Source organism: Wyeomyia smithii, chromosome 1 (genome assembly GCF_029784165.1).
Source record: "Wyeomyia smithii strain HCP4-BCI-WySm-NY-G18 chromosome 1, ASM2978416v1, whole genome shotgun sequence".
Lineage (NCBI taxonomy): Eukaryota > Metazoa > Arthropoda > Insecta > Diptera > Culicidae > Wyeomyia > Wyeomyia smithii.
In genome coordinates this window covers 54647847-54661097 of record NC_073694.1, presented here as the reverse complement: position 1 = coordinate 54661097, position 13251 = coordinate 54647847, and the positions used below count along the sequence as shown (strand labels likewise).

Sequence of the window (13251 nt, the reverse complement as noted above, 5' to 3'; positions counted from 1 at the left end):
CATTAGCTGAATGACATTGCTAAACATTTTTAAAAGTAAACAATGATGCAATGAAACAGTATGTGTTCCCTTTCTATTGAAATGTTCAAATATGAGTAGAAATTTGTGAAAACGCTTGTGTCACTCATACAAGTAAACATCCATGGTATTGCAGTTAACTCTCCCTAACTCGATTTCGAAGAAACAGGGATCAACGAGCTAGCGAGGGTATAGAGTTAGTCAGGTAAATTTTTTGAAAAAAAAATACGAGTAAAGTGGCCCAAATACATAATATCGAGTGAAGGAGAGTTTGACTGTATACTGATTGTTGAAAACCCGCTTACCACACCGAGCTTAGTCAGATATCAATTCCTCCTTCCGTAGATGGAAAGTGATGACGTTGCATCATGAACTTGCCGAAGAAAAATTATGATCGTGACGTTGCAACTACCACCCAGTCGGGTGCCTCGTACACTGTATATATGAAACTACACTACCACTCGTTATGTTTGCCGCTCTTACCAGTACATTTACAATATTTAGGGCCTCAGATACTGCACAAGGCTACAAACTGGCCGCAATGGAATACATATGTATGCACCCAACAGGAAAAAAAACCTGCCAAAAACAACACTCATAATTAAATAATTCGTATCTCGATGGTTCCTTGACGGATTTCCAACCTTTGGGTATCAATGAACTCGGAATGAATTCTAGTTTATTGACAACATAGAAATCTACAAGAAACTAGCTGTCAGAAAAAGTTCTAAGCGTTGCAAAAATGAACATTTTGACACACACTCCTAAAATCTGGAACATTTCCGGTGTCCATTGGCCGCATCAAGTCCTCACATAATATTTTTAAAGTAGGATAGTTTTCCAGTAAAATGAAACCTGATTCGTCAAAATTGATTCATTTTTCGTGAAGTTCTGATCGTTTGAATTTTAACAAAATTTTGCCTGTCTCAATCATTTTGTCTACCCCCTGTATTTGTTTATTTTAGGCTGTTTTTCACAAACCGGTAGTCGCCATCTTGGATTTCAAAATGGTATTTAGGATACTGGTTGAAGAAAAACTCCTATTGGGTGATATTTGATCACTTTGGACTGTTTTTCAGAAGCCGAAAGTCGTCATTTTGGACTTTAAAATTCCCTGTGATCTCAATTTCTGTCATCTGGGCGTAATTCTGGTTCCGAAAACATTCATATTGAATGGTATTTGGTCGTTTCCGGCTGTTTGCCAGACACCGGAAGTCACCATATTAAAATTCAAGATTGTGTCTGTGATCAATTTTTAGCTTCTGTGCATCTTTCTGGTTCCAGAAATACTAATATTTAATGGGAATCGTCCATTTCAGGCTGTTTTCCAGAAACCGGAAGTTGCCATCTTACAATTCAAAATGTTGTCTGAAGTCGATTTGTGGCTCCAGTGCATCATTACGGTTCCGGAAATACCCATATTGGGTGGTATTTGGTCATTTGCCGCTGTTTTCAGAAACCGGAAGTCACCATCTTAGAATTTAAAATGCTATCTGTGGTCGATTTTAGCTCCTGTGTATTATTCTAGATCCGGCTATTATTTAATTGGGTGGAAATCGGCCATTTTCGGCTGTTTTCCAGAAACCGGAAGTTGCCATCTTACAATCCAAAATGTTGTCTGAGGTCGATTATGGAACATATTCGTTACCACTAAAAACATTCACCTGCCAATATGGTTCCATTTAGTTGATTAGTTCACGAGATGTGCAGAAATTTGAGAAGAAACATGTACTTCTAGAAGAGGGAGGGGCGTCAAACCATTATGGACATATTTGTTACCTCTAAAAACATTCACATACCAAATTTGGTTGTATTTTCTTGATTGGTTCTTGAGCTGTGCGAAATTTGTGTTTCATTTTCATGGGATCCCTCCCTTATAGAAGAGGGAGTCGGGTTTCAAACCATTATGTACATATTTGTTACCACTAAAAACATTTACCGGCCAAGTCTTGTTCCATTTGGTTGATTAGTTCTCGAGATGTGCACAAATTTGTGTTTCATCCAACTATTATGGACATATTAGTTACCCCTTAAAACATCCACATGCCAAATTCGGTTTCATTTGCTTGGTTTGTTCTTGAGTTGTGCAGAAATTTATGTTTCATTTGTATGGGACCCCTTCCTTCCAGAAGAGAAACCCCAGAAAACCCCTACATACAAATTTTCACGTCGATCGGTTCGGTAGTTTTCGGGCCTAATGGATCAGACCGACAGACAGACTTGACTGCATTTTTATATGTAAAGATTACAACATCAATATTTTAGAACCTAAAGAGTGAATATACATTTATTGGATTGAAGCGATCATGTAAATCTATTTTTACAAATAAAAAATTGAATGAGAAAGGCTGGGTCTGACCGCTGGGTGGATTAATTTAGGTTTTTATTGAAAATTCATCCAGACTATCATTTAAAAAGGTCTGAAGTTTGAACCTCTTTTCCATATATCGATATATCTAAATAATGAAAAACCAAAAATGATTTGAAAAAAGATATTCTCAGATTTTTTTTAGACACTAGTTTTTTAGTTAGACAATTCACACCACGCATGCAATTATTTGTAAATAAAAGATAATTCCCATGTTTTCTTCTTGTTTATATGAATAATGAAAAGTTTGTCTCCAACTTTAGAAACATAATTTACTCAACAAGAACAAGACAAGGAAAGAACTGTTTTTCGAAATATTTTCATTGAAAAAGTAAACTATAATATAAAAAAAAGTAACTATAAATATTTGATACAACCAAATTTCCACAATTTCGAAAAAAATAACATTGATGCGAAACGGAACCTATCTTCACGAAAATACAAAAAAAAATCTTCACGTTTTATTTAGTGAATAATATTTCTTAAGATAAAGATAATCGACTAGATTTACTCAAAATTTTATAACAAACTATCAATGGTAGCTTTTTGAGCGATTTTAATTTTGTGAAGATAAAAAGCTACAAGAACAAACAGCACTGTTTTTTCACGTTGTTGTCTTTCTACATATTTTGGACGCTGTTCCGTGGAAAATTCTGTTTAATTCTTTTGGTTATAAATTACTGGAAGAGATTAAATAATAACAAAACTTTCTTCACAAAGCAGCTTCTCTCAAGCATAAATGAGCACTTCACTCAATAATACCCAATGTTTCTTCAGCAATATGACAAGAAGAAGAAGAATATATGGGACTAATCCTTCGTTGCGTCTCAAGTGATCAGTTGCGTTTTCACTCGTGAGACAAAATTAAATACACTTTAGGGTGAATGTAATGTTCCGTTTTTGGCAACTGAAAATCGAGGAACGTGTTGCCAAAAACGGAACATACCTGTAATGAAATATAAACAGGTACGGATAATGGTTTGAATCTCCGGTTTAAAGAAAATTATTTGTTAACTGTGATGACGTAGAACTTTAAAAACCTTGTGAAAAAAGCAATGCTCGGCGGATTTTTTTCACAAGTTTCCAAAGTCTAAAAAGCCTTCCTGCGCCGTTAAACAGAGCAAAATATAATTTTGAATGGCAAATATGAATGAGGAAATCGCATAATCGAGGGCAAGGAATCGAGGCGGCACAAAGCCGCCGTGGTTTCCGCGGTCCGAGCCGGTCGCCGACCCGCCGTCGGAAGCGGCGGCTTCTCGCTTACAAACGACTGATCTACTGGTTCTCTAGGATTATTCAAACAGATTTTCTTTCCCTAAGTTAAGTCCGAACGAGCGGTAGCGAGTAAGGACAGCATACACTTGGACAATAGAGCCGTCCAAAGAGCGCGAGTGTGTGTTGTTAAAAAGAAAATAGACCCTTTTTTGATTCTGCCATTTGTGCTCTTTGTGATTCTGCCATTCGTTATTCTGCCTTATTAAATATTCTGCCTTTCGTAATTCTGCCTTACGTGATTCTGCCTTTCATGATTCTGCCTTTTAATTTTCGTCTTTCGTAGGAGACCCGATATGGCTGTTTTCCAGAATACGAAAGTCTCTATCTTGGATTCAAAAACTGTGTCTGGGGTGGGATCCCGAAAATACAATTTTTGGCGTTTATATAGTTACTCTGGTGTATGGCTTACGGTGAATTTTGAATCGTTGATTTTTGATGGTGACTCGACCTCACTAACTCACTATGACGAACTCAATTTCAAATCCATATCCATTGGTTATCTGTCTAGAGTATAATTGAATGGAGGTGGTCGCTGGTTTTATTGTGGGCAACCAATAAGATAAAAAGTATGTAGTTTCAATTATTGGTCTGATAGCCAGAAATTAAAAAAAAACTGTTTAACAAAGTCTAATATGTAGTGTATAAAAACTACATCCATTCTGATTACTTTAAAATTGCCCAGTTACGTCCAAAGCTCTGTGAACCTGGGTGCCACCCAGGACCCCATAAATAGCCGTAACCGTAGTTCTTCACGTCGCAAAATATGCGAATCAGACGTCAGTCTATTCCGGACTTTTCCGCAGACCGAGGTGGTGACAACGCGAGACGCCGACGCAGTGGCGTGTGGGGAAATCACGCGACTGCGACAGCAGAAAAACACTGGGTAAAAAGTGATTATAAAATTGCTAGGCCAATCGAAAATTGAAGATAATTGATGGCGCAGTTCGGCTGGGCAGCTCGCTATCCTGCACGGTGACGACGAGTTTCGTCCTGGCAAAGGCTCCCAGTATAACTCATAACGTTCGTCAAATTCTTCGGATCGAGCGACGAGCGCCCGCCGGTCGGTGTTCTCCGGACGCTGATGCTGACCAATGCACCTTTTTTTAGTCCGTTTCAGCGAAATCTATTAAAATTGGATTCAGCCAGGGTAGGTTCTGATGCACTGATAGCGTTTAGAAGTTTTACTGAATTTATTATAATCGCATTTGCAACGATTTCTCCGTCGAAATTGATTCGCTAATGGTTTCGGCGAATCGCTCGACTCGTTTCGAAATATGCGGCTTATAACGACTTGGGATTTTAATAAATATAATGATAATTACATTTCATATTTTCGATGGTGATTACGATAAGTTTGATTCCACGCCGGAAATTGACACCAAAACTGTAAACTGTAATGGCTGCATTTGCATAAATTGATTGCATTTAACCTAAGAATGCACATAACACAAACTTCACTTTCAGTGAATCAAAATTGACAACTTACCACACACAAAATTTTACAAGGTGAACAGAACAGCGCTTGTTTTCGGCTGTTTGGCTACGTTTGTGGCTGTGTTGGGACACAATTTTCACCATGTTTTCCAACGGTGAAAACCTCTTTTCGAACATATTTTTCTCATTAAAATTTACCACTCAGCTGTGTATGTGGTCAACCCACTGGACTCACTCTCCCCCGGACGATCCCAACGAGGGAAAACACGGTGTTAATTAATTACATCGTAAACATAATAGCCACCAACCGCATCAGTGTATAGTATGGGATATTCATCACTGACAACTGGCCGAAAAAAATGAATATTGTTTCGAGGTGGTGAGAAACGACAACAGTCGGTTGTTATCATCACGGCGACCATTGAAAATATGCAGAACATCGTGAGCAGAGCTCGACGACCTAGTTTGCATGATGAAAACCATGTATCGCCAATTAAAACAAAATTGACATTTGACATGATTGAAAATTTCAACTGGTATTTTTTCTCAGTCTTCCCAAAAAAAACGAACTGATCAAAATGTCTTTCGTCATCAATTTTTTATGAATTCGTCTAAGCATTATTCACACCCCAAGAGTATTTCAATATGTAAAATTTTTTATCAGCGTCTTTCTTGTTTTTTTTTTTTTTGATAAAATATGGTGAGTATAGTCACTGATTTTACGCGGTCCGAAAAGCGTCGGAGAGAACTACGGATTTCGTTCGGATGGATAAAACACGCGAGGCACGTTTGATACAATAAATTCAACTGATATATTTCTATTGACTACAACTGGCTTTTATATGATCGAATAGTGTGAAGCAAGACTCAAAAATTTAAACAAAAGGTATACAAATTCGCAAATTGGAGTTATGAGGAGAGATACAGAGTTTGGCAGAAATTGAATTACAAAAGGCAACGGCGAGACGTACTTAGATTCCGTCACACCATAAACCGCCCACCAAATTACGTCTGGGAATTTCCGCTCCATTCCGTCCTGGCACGTACTCGTCATCATCCAACGGGATGCGCCGAAGTCGTCGTACATCTCGCCGCGTGGTACCATTGGCAGTCTTGACATCCACCACCCTGACGTGGCCATCGGTTCCAGGGAAAGTGCCGACAATGCGGCCCATCGGCCATTGCTTAGGCTTCTCGTTGTCGTCCACCAACAGCATAAAATCTCCTGCTGAAATATTCGGAGCTGCTTTCTGCCACTTTGCCATGCGCTGAAGGGATAGCACATATTCTTTCTGCCACCGAGCTCGAAACTGTTGTGCGATGCGTTGAACAAACTCCCATCTGCTGAGGGAACCGATATGACGTTCTAACTGATTGATCTCCGGCACAGAATGTAGTGGTCGACCGATAAGAAAATGGGCTGGTGTGAGAGGTTGAGGGTCGTTCGGGTCATTAGAGAGAGGAGAAATCGGCCGAGAGTTCATACAAGCCGAAACTTGCGCGAGAACGGTACTCAGTTCTTCGAATGTGAAACAAGCATCACCACCGATTTTGCTCAGAAAAGATTTCGCTACCTTCACGCCTGCCTCCCAGAGGCCCCCGTGATGTGGGGATCGCGCAGGAATGAACTTCCACTCAATTCCCTTGTTGGAGAAGAAGTCGGTCACTTGATCGTTCCGTTCGGTTTCGTTGATGTGTCGGTATAATTCGCGGAACTTTCGGGCTGCTCCCCGAAAGTTGGTAGCGTTGTCCGAGTGAATTCTGCTCGGCAATCCGTATCGGCTGCTAAAACGGATGAATGCAGCAATGAAGGCAGATGTACTGAGGTCCGACACAGCTTCAAGATGCACGGCACGGGTGCAAAAGCACACGAAAAGTGCTATGTAGCCTTTGCTAGATGTAGCGCCACGTGTACGCCGATTGATGATGTTAACAGGCCCAGCATAATCAATGCCGGTGATAGAGAAGGGGGGATTCGGTGCTAGGCGATCTACAGGAATCTGTCCCATCAGCTGATGCAATTGTGTAGGTCTTGCACGCATACATTCGACGCAGGATCGACAAGTCTTGCGTGCAGCACTCGTTCCTCCGACAATCCAAAACCGTCGCCGTACAGCATTCAGCAGTGATTGCGGACCACAGTGGAGTTGTTCGTGGTGCTCGTGATAGAGAATGAGTGCGGTGAGGATTGAGTGGCGCGGCAGCAATATCGGGTGCTTCGTGTTGTAACTTAGCTCTGAAAGTTGCAGCCTACCGCCCACCCTGAGAAGATGTCGTTCATCCAGATAAGGCTTCAACTGGCGAAGAGAGCTGCTACGATTTACTTCACCTTTGCGTTCTAGGCGATTGATCTCTTGTTGGTAATGTTGATTCTGCGCGTGTCGTATATAGACTTCCATGGCATTCTCAATCTCTTGGGGCATAAGGCGATTTGATACTCTCTGCTCTCGATGGGAGAAACGTAGCATTCGCGCTGTGATGCGCAAAAGAAGCTGTAAATTTGGGTAGTATCGGGCTAGCATGTCGTCGATAAATTGGTTTTCGTATACAGCAAACACGCCACGGCAGTCGATCGTTGCTCCCTTTTCACTTGTCGTTGTTGAGTGGCGTCAAGAGCACAAGTGAGTGTAACTTCGTCGGTGTTGAGTGACTTGATCCAGCCTGGTCCATGCCACCAAAGGGAATTGTTGATCAATTGCTCTGGCAGAGCACCACGTGAGATTACATCGGCTGGGTTGCTGTGTGTATCTACATGATGCCAATTGATTGCAGGTAGGATCGTAGTGATTTCTGCCACCCGGTTGGCAACAAATGTTTTCCATCTCGAAGCTCCTCCGTGAATCCATGCCAGTGCAACAGTTGAATCCGAAAAAGCCCGCACTTCATGGAAATGTATAGGGTTTGCCTTCATCACATTCGCTATCAGCCAGGACAGAGTCACTGCCGCACACAACTCCAAGCGGGGTAATGTTGTTCGTCCATTCCCAATCGGTGCTGTCTTGGATTTCGCACACAGCAAGTGCGATGATGTATTGCCGCAACCACAGATGGCCCGAATGTAGAGGCAAGCACCCATGGCTCGCTCGGATGCATCACTGTAGCCGTGCAGATAGACGCGAGAGGCTTGACGCATGCCAATCACTCGACGTGGTACCTGTAATGAATTCAGATCGGAAAGGCTTTGCACAAATACTAACCGATTTTGAACCAACTCACCCGGGGGTGTTTCGTCCCAGTCCACCTTCAGCTCCCACAGTTGCTGCATGACCATTTTCGCTTTGATGACTATCGGGGCTAGTAAGCCTAGGGGGTCGAAAATGCTGGCGATTTGCGAAAGCATGGTCCGCTTTGTGGGCTGAAAGATCTTGTGCGTTGAGCTGGAGAACTGGAATACGTCGCTGCACGGCTGCCAGTGTATGCCAAGAGCCTTGATGGTGCGAGTGTCGTTGAGTTCGATGGGTAGCTGCATTTCTATATCCTCAGCCGGGATGTCCTGGAGTACTGCTGCACTGTTTGATGCCCACTTCCGCAGGTGGAAACCACCTGAGGCGAAAATCTTCGTTACTTGCTGCCGTAGTAAGACTGCTTCTTCTTCGGAGTCAGCTCCCAACAACACGTCGTCGACGTAGGTGCCCCTTTCTGCCTTCCCAACCGCTGTCGGATACTGCTGTCTGTACGATTCCGATAATTGTTGCAGGCACTTTGTCGCCAAGTACGATGCGCTCTTCGTCCCATAAGTGACTGTGTTTAATCGGTAGGCCTGCACAGGTTCATTATTGCCCCACCGCCAAACAATGCACAAATAATCGCAATCGGCCAGTTTAATCATACGGTACATTTGCTTGATATCACCGGTGAAAACAATCAGCGGAAAACGAAAGCGAAGAAGAATATCCACTAGCGAATCTTGCAGTACCGGGCCAGCCATGAGAATATCGTTAAGGGACAAGCCGCTGGTAGTCTTCGCTGCAGCATCATAGACAACGCGATATTTTGTGGTGGAACTCGATTCCTTTACCACACAATGATGCGGGAGATAAATAGCATCGTTCGGAGGATTCTCGATGAGTGTCATATGGCCGGACTCAAGGTACTCACGGAGAAAGGCATGGTATTCCAGCTTTAGATGAGGGTTCCGTTGCAACTTTCGTTCGATGTGACTTAGTCGCTTTTCGGCAATTTGACGCGAATCACCAAGTAGGCTCGGAGAATCCAGAAACGGTAGCCGTACAATAAATTTTCCATCATCGTCTCGCACGGTGTGCTTGTAAAAGGGATCCTCGCAGCGTTTTTCCTCGTCGCTAAGATGAGGTGAAACTGGTGCATATTCCTCTAATTCCCAGAATCGTTGCAGTTGCTGGTTCAAGCTGTCGTCAGTGGTGGCTAACAAGCATGTAGTAGTCGTCACTTGTGGTGTGGGATACCGATATCGACCAGCAACCACCCACCCTAACTTAGTGTTTTGTAAAGTGGGCAAACTGTCGTCAGAGCTCAGTGAAATTTTTCCAGGCTCAAGTAACTGGAAGAAAAGTTCAATGCCAAGAAGCACGCTAATCTTACCGGGGCGATGAAATAGCGGATCGGCCAGGGTGATCGAACCTGGAATAGGCCAACCGTCGGTGTTCGCTGTTTTGATGGGTAGAGTATTTGTGATTTTGTTGAGCACCATGCAAGGAACCGCGGTACGATAGTCCGTGCATCGCGATTCAACGATGATTTGCACACATTTGTCTGCATGTGCGGGGGTTGATGATATACCTTCCAAATTCATGTCTGCTTCTAACAAATCGAGGCCAAGTTCGTTGCAGAAAGTCTGGCTGATAAAACTTACTTGGGACGCGCAATCCAGAACAGCGCGACATGTGTTGGGGCGTCCATGTTTGTCTAGTACATTAATGGACACAGTGGCTAGTAGTACATTGGAGGCATCGAATTCAGTAGTGGAATCAAGGGCCGAAATCAAAGATTGGGCGGCCGAACCACCACCTGAGGGAACAGCATTCGATGCGGAAGGAGTTTGGCGATCTTGAGGGGTGAGGGCGAAGTGGGGGTGGTGTAGTAAACCACATTTGCGACAGTTACCCGATTTGCAAGGTTCGCCTGGGTGCTTTCTTAGACAATTGCGGCACAGTCTGTGAGAGCTTAACACAGCGAGTCTTTCCTCTGAGCTCATGTGGATGAACTTACCGCACTGGTAGAGATGATGAGAGGATTTGGCACAAACGTCGCAACTTGATGTTGTATTGGTGGCGACGAGTGCGGTTGCTCCCTTATACTGCGGCTTAATTGGAAGCTTACTAGCAGCAATAGTTCGTTGTCTAGTAGGCTGAGCAGCTTGCAGAGCGAAACTGCGAGAGTCGATGAACGCGAGAAAAGCTTTCAGAGTGATGCCAGCTTCCTCCATATCAGTAACCTTTTGATACCAAAGCTGCTTGGTTTCGGAATCCAGTTTTCCGATGAGGATGAACAGCAGCCAAGTATCACGATCCTCTCTTTGCATGGCTTGAAGAGCACGAACAACCTCGTCGGAGACGTCATGCAATGAACGTAACGCTTGAGCAGACGGTGACGTCATGGCTTGTTGGTTGAGAAAGCGTTCAATGTGCTTGTGAGCAATCTCGAGTGGTTTATCGTAGCGATCTTTAAGCTTTGCCAGAGCCGGAGCGTAATTTGCATCTTCAATTTTTAGATGGGAGATAAGTGTTGCAGCCTCTCCAGAGAGATGAGTTTTGAGAAAATACAATTTTTGACTATCCTTGATCGATGGGTTCGAGTCAACCATACTCTTGAATAAATCGATAAAAGACTGCCACTCGAGATAGTTCCCAGCGAAGAGAGGAAGGTTCATGCGGGGCAGCTTGAGATCGGACAGCGGTATGGGATCGTGGGCATTATCAGCAACAGCAGTGGATGCACTAGCGCCAGCAGCCATTCTACCCGCCATCATACGGAGTAACTCTGCTTGTTGCTGTGCAAGTTGGTTAATTATTTCACTTTGCGGCGGATATCGCTCTTCTTGACTGCGATCGCGATTCTGCACCGCTTTTAGCACTTTCGCAAGGCGATTTTTCAGTCCAATGTAAGCGCGTTCAAAATTGCACTGATTTCGCACAGCGTCTGCATATTTATCCTCATCGTCACATGCGTCCAACACTCTTTTGTGCACTGTACAAAATGCAGCCCAAATTTCACCGAGCACTTCGAGTTCCGTTTGCACTTCGGTTTCTTCAGCCGCTTCTGTCTCTAGTTTTTTCACTGCTTCGGCCACACGTTTGATACGTGGCTCGATAGATTTTCGTTCGCGGATTAACTTTTCCATCGTGAAAATCACGTAGTTCACACTTCGAAACTTTTCGTTCCACAAAAGGACAATATTTCGATCACTGTGTCACAGATCGGCAGAAGCACTAAATGGCCGTAGAATTGGCGGGCAACGAGGCCAATTGCACGCGACACTTGGTTGATCGGCACTATGCGGTTCACGACGATAACTTTCGCGAATCCGGTTCGAAGGACCATATGATTTTACGCGGTCCGAAAAGCGTCGGAGAGAACTACGGATTTCGTTCGGATGGATAAAACACGCGAGGCACGTTTGATACAATAAATTCAACTGATATATTTCTATTGACTACAATTGGCTTTTATATGATCGAATAGTGTGAAGCAAGACTCAAAAATTTAAACAAAAGGTATACAAATTCGCAAATTGGAGTTATGAGGAGAGATACAGAGTTTGGCATTAAAAGAAATTGAATTACAAAAGGCAACGGCGAGACGTACTTAGATTCCGTCACACCAGTCACTGTATTTAATAGTCTGGCGACGTTGATTTCTGGAACCAGCAGATTCTTAAAAACATGTTACTCTGTATATCAAGACGGTTTATCGTAATAGTTATAGTTCCCCGTAAAAATATCAGCCCACCAACCCTCTCCCTTGCATAAATATTGCACCGGTCAGTTATGGTCATTAAAAACTTACCATTCACACGTGTATGAATCTGAAAAAAATCACCTCGCCAAAAAGTAGAGCGCAATCAGGCATCCAGAAGAGCGCACATAAAATTGTAAAATAATGTTCCCCATCGCTCGCCGGATCGGTCAACGGCGCTAGAACAGTGATAAGAGGTTTCGATCAACCAATGCACTGCAGCGGCAGTAGTTGCAGAGCAGTGCCGCAAAAAGCTGCCGAACAAGCTCGACCCATTTGCAATATAAACAATAAACATGCGAACCAAATGTAAACCGAGTGCGATAACATGCAGACCCTCGCTTTCTTTCTCCCGATCTGTGTCTCTCGTTTTCGACCTACCGCACGAACTGCACATACCGGCTACGGTTATGATGGTGCATCGCATCACTGTCAGCACAGGAAGCGAGGTCCAGCGGAGCTCCCGCGAAATTGTCCGAACATCGAAAAACTGCCGATGCTCTACCACACAGAAAATATTGACCGAATAAACAGGCTAGCTAATGGAAGCAAGCGCCTTACCCGTTCCGGAGGCCGCAGTGTGCGGTCGGCCAGTAAAATAATTGGTCCGCTTTGGCAATGATTTTTCGCGAAAAGCTGTTCCATTGCCAAAGCGACTGTTTACTTGTATGCTGTATATATTTGCAAAATTTAAAATTTATTACAAACGTTTTAAATGGAAGATATGAATTTGTCCTACTTAGCATGAATCATAGTTGCTTGACATTGTTTTGAGATCAATAGGACAGAAGCGCAATTGATCTTTAAACAAATGGTGCTTAAGGTAAATTAAGTTATTAAGCCCGTGATCCTAAGCTGAATGACAATTTATACAGTAACCAAAATTTTTACTTCATATCCCAATTAACACTAGCGTATCCTCCGGAGCCGAAAAAATGAAATTTCTTTTACCTGCCATTCTGCAAGTTCTGAACCGATTTTGATCGAACCTTTTTCAAAAGATCACAAATTTATCATCGTTTTTGGGACAGTAGGGGAACTGGGGGGTAAGCACTCTTCCAGAGACACAGGCTAGATTAAAAACGGTAGCGAAATCTTGCTTGCGACATATCAAACTGTAAGTCTTAGCAAAAGGACACTATTAACGATCGATATTTGGTCACTTGGACGACTAAAGGCCGTTCCTGTTCGAGTTTTTTGTTATGCCGCAAGCTAGGTCTCGG

The 13251-nt window shown here is 43.1% G+C and overlaps 2 protein-coding genes across 2 annotated transcripts; both read right to left on the bottom strand.

The window, feature by feature from the left end:
- Positions 1 to 6066: 6066 nt before the first annotated feature.
- On the bottom strand, positions 6067 to 7518 carry LOC129716754 (uncharacterized). Its single transcript, XM_055666595.1, has one exon. It carries the CDS (start codon positions 7516 to 7518, stop codon positions 6067 to 6069), a length of 1452 nt encoding a protein of 483 aa, XP_055522570.1.
- A 92-nt stretch (positions 7519 to 7610) lies between these two features.
- Positions 7611 to 11414, bottom strand: LOC129716753 (uncharacterized). Its single transcript, XM_055666594.1, has one exon. It carries the CDS (start codon positions 11412 to 11414, stop codon positions 7611 to 7613), a length of 3804 nt encoding a protein of 1267 aa, XP_055522569.1.
- Positions 11415 to 13251: the final 1837 nt, after the last annotated feature.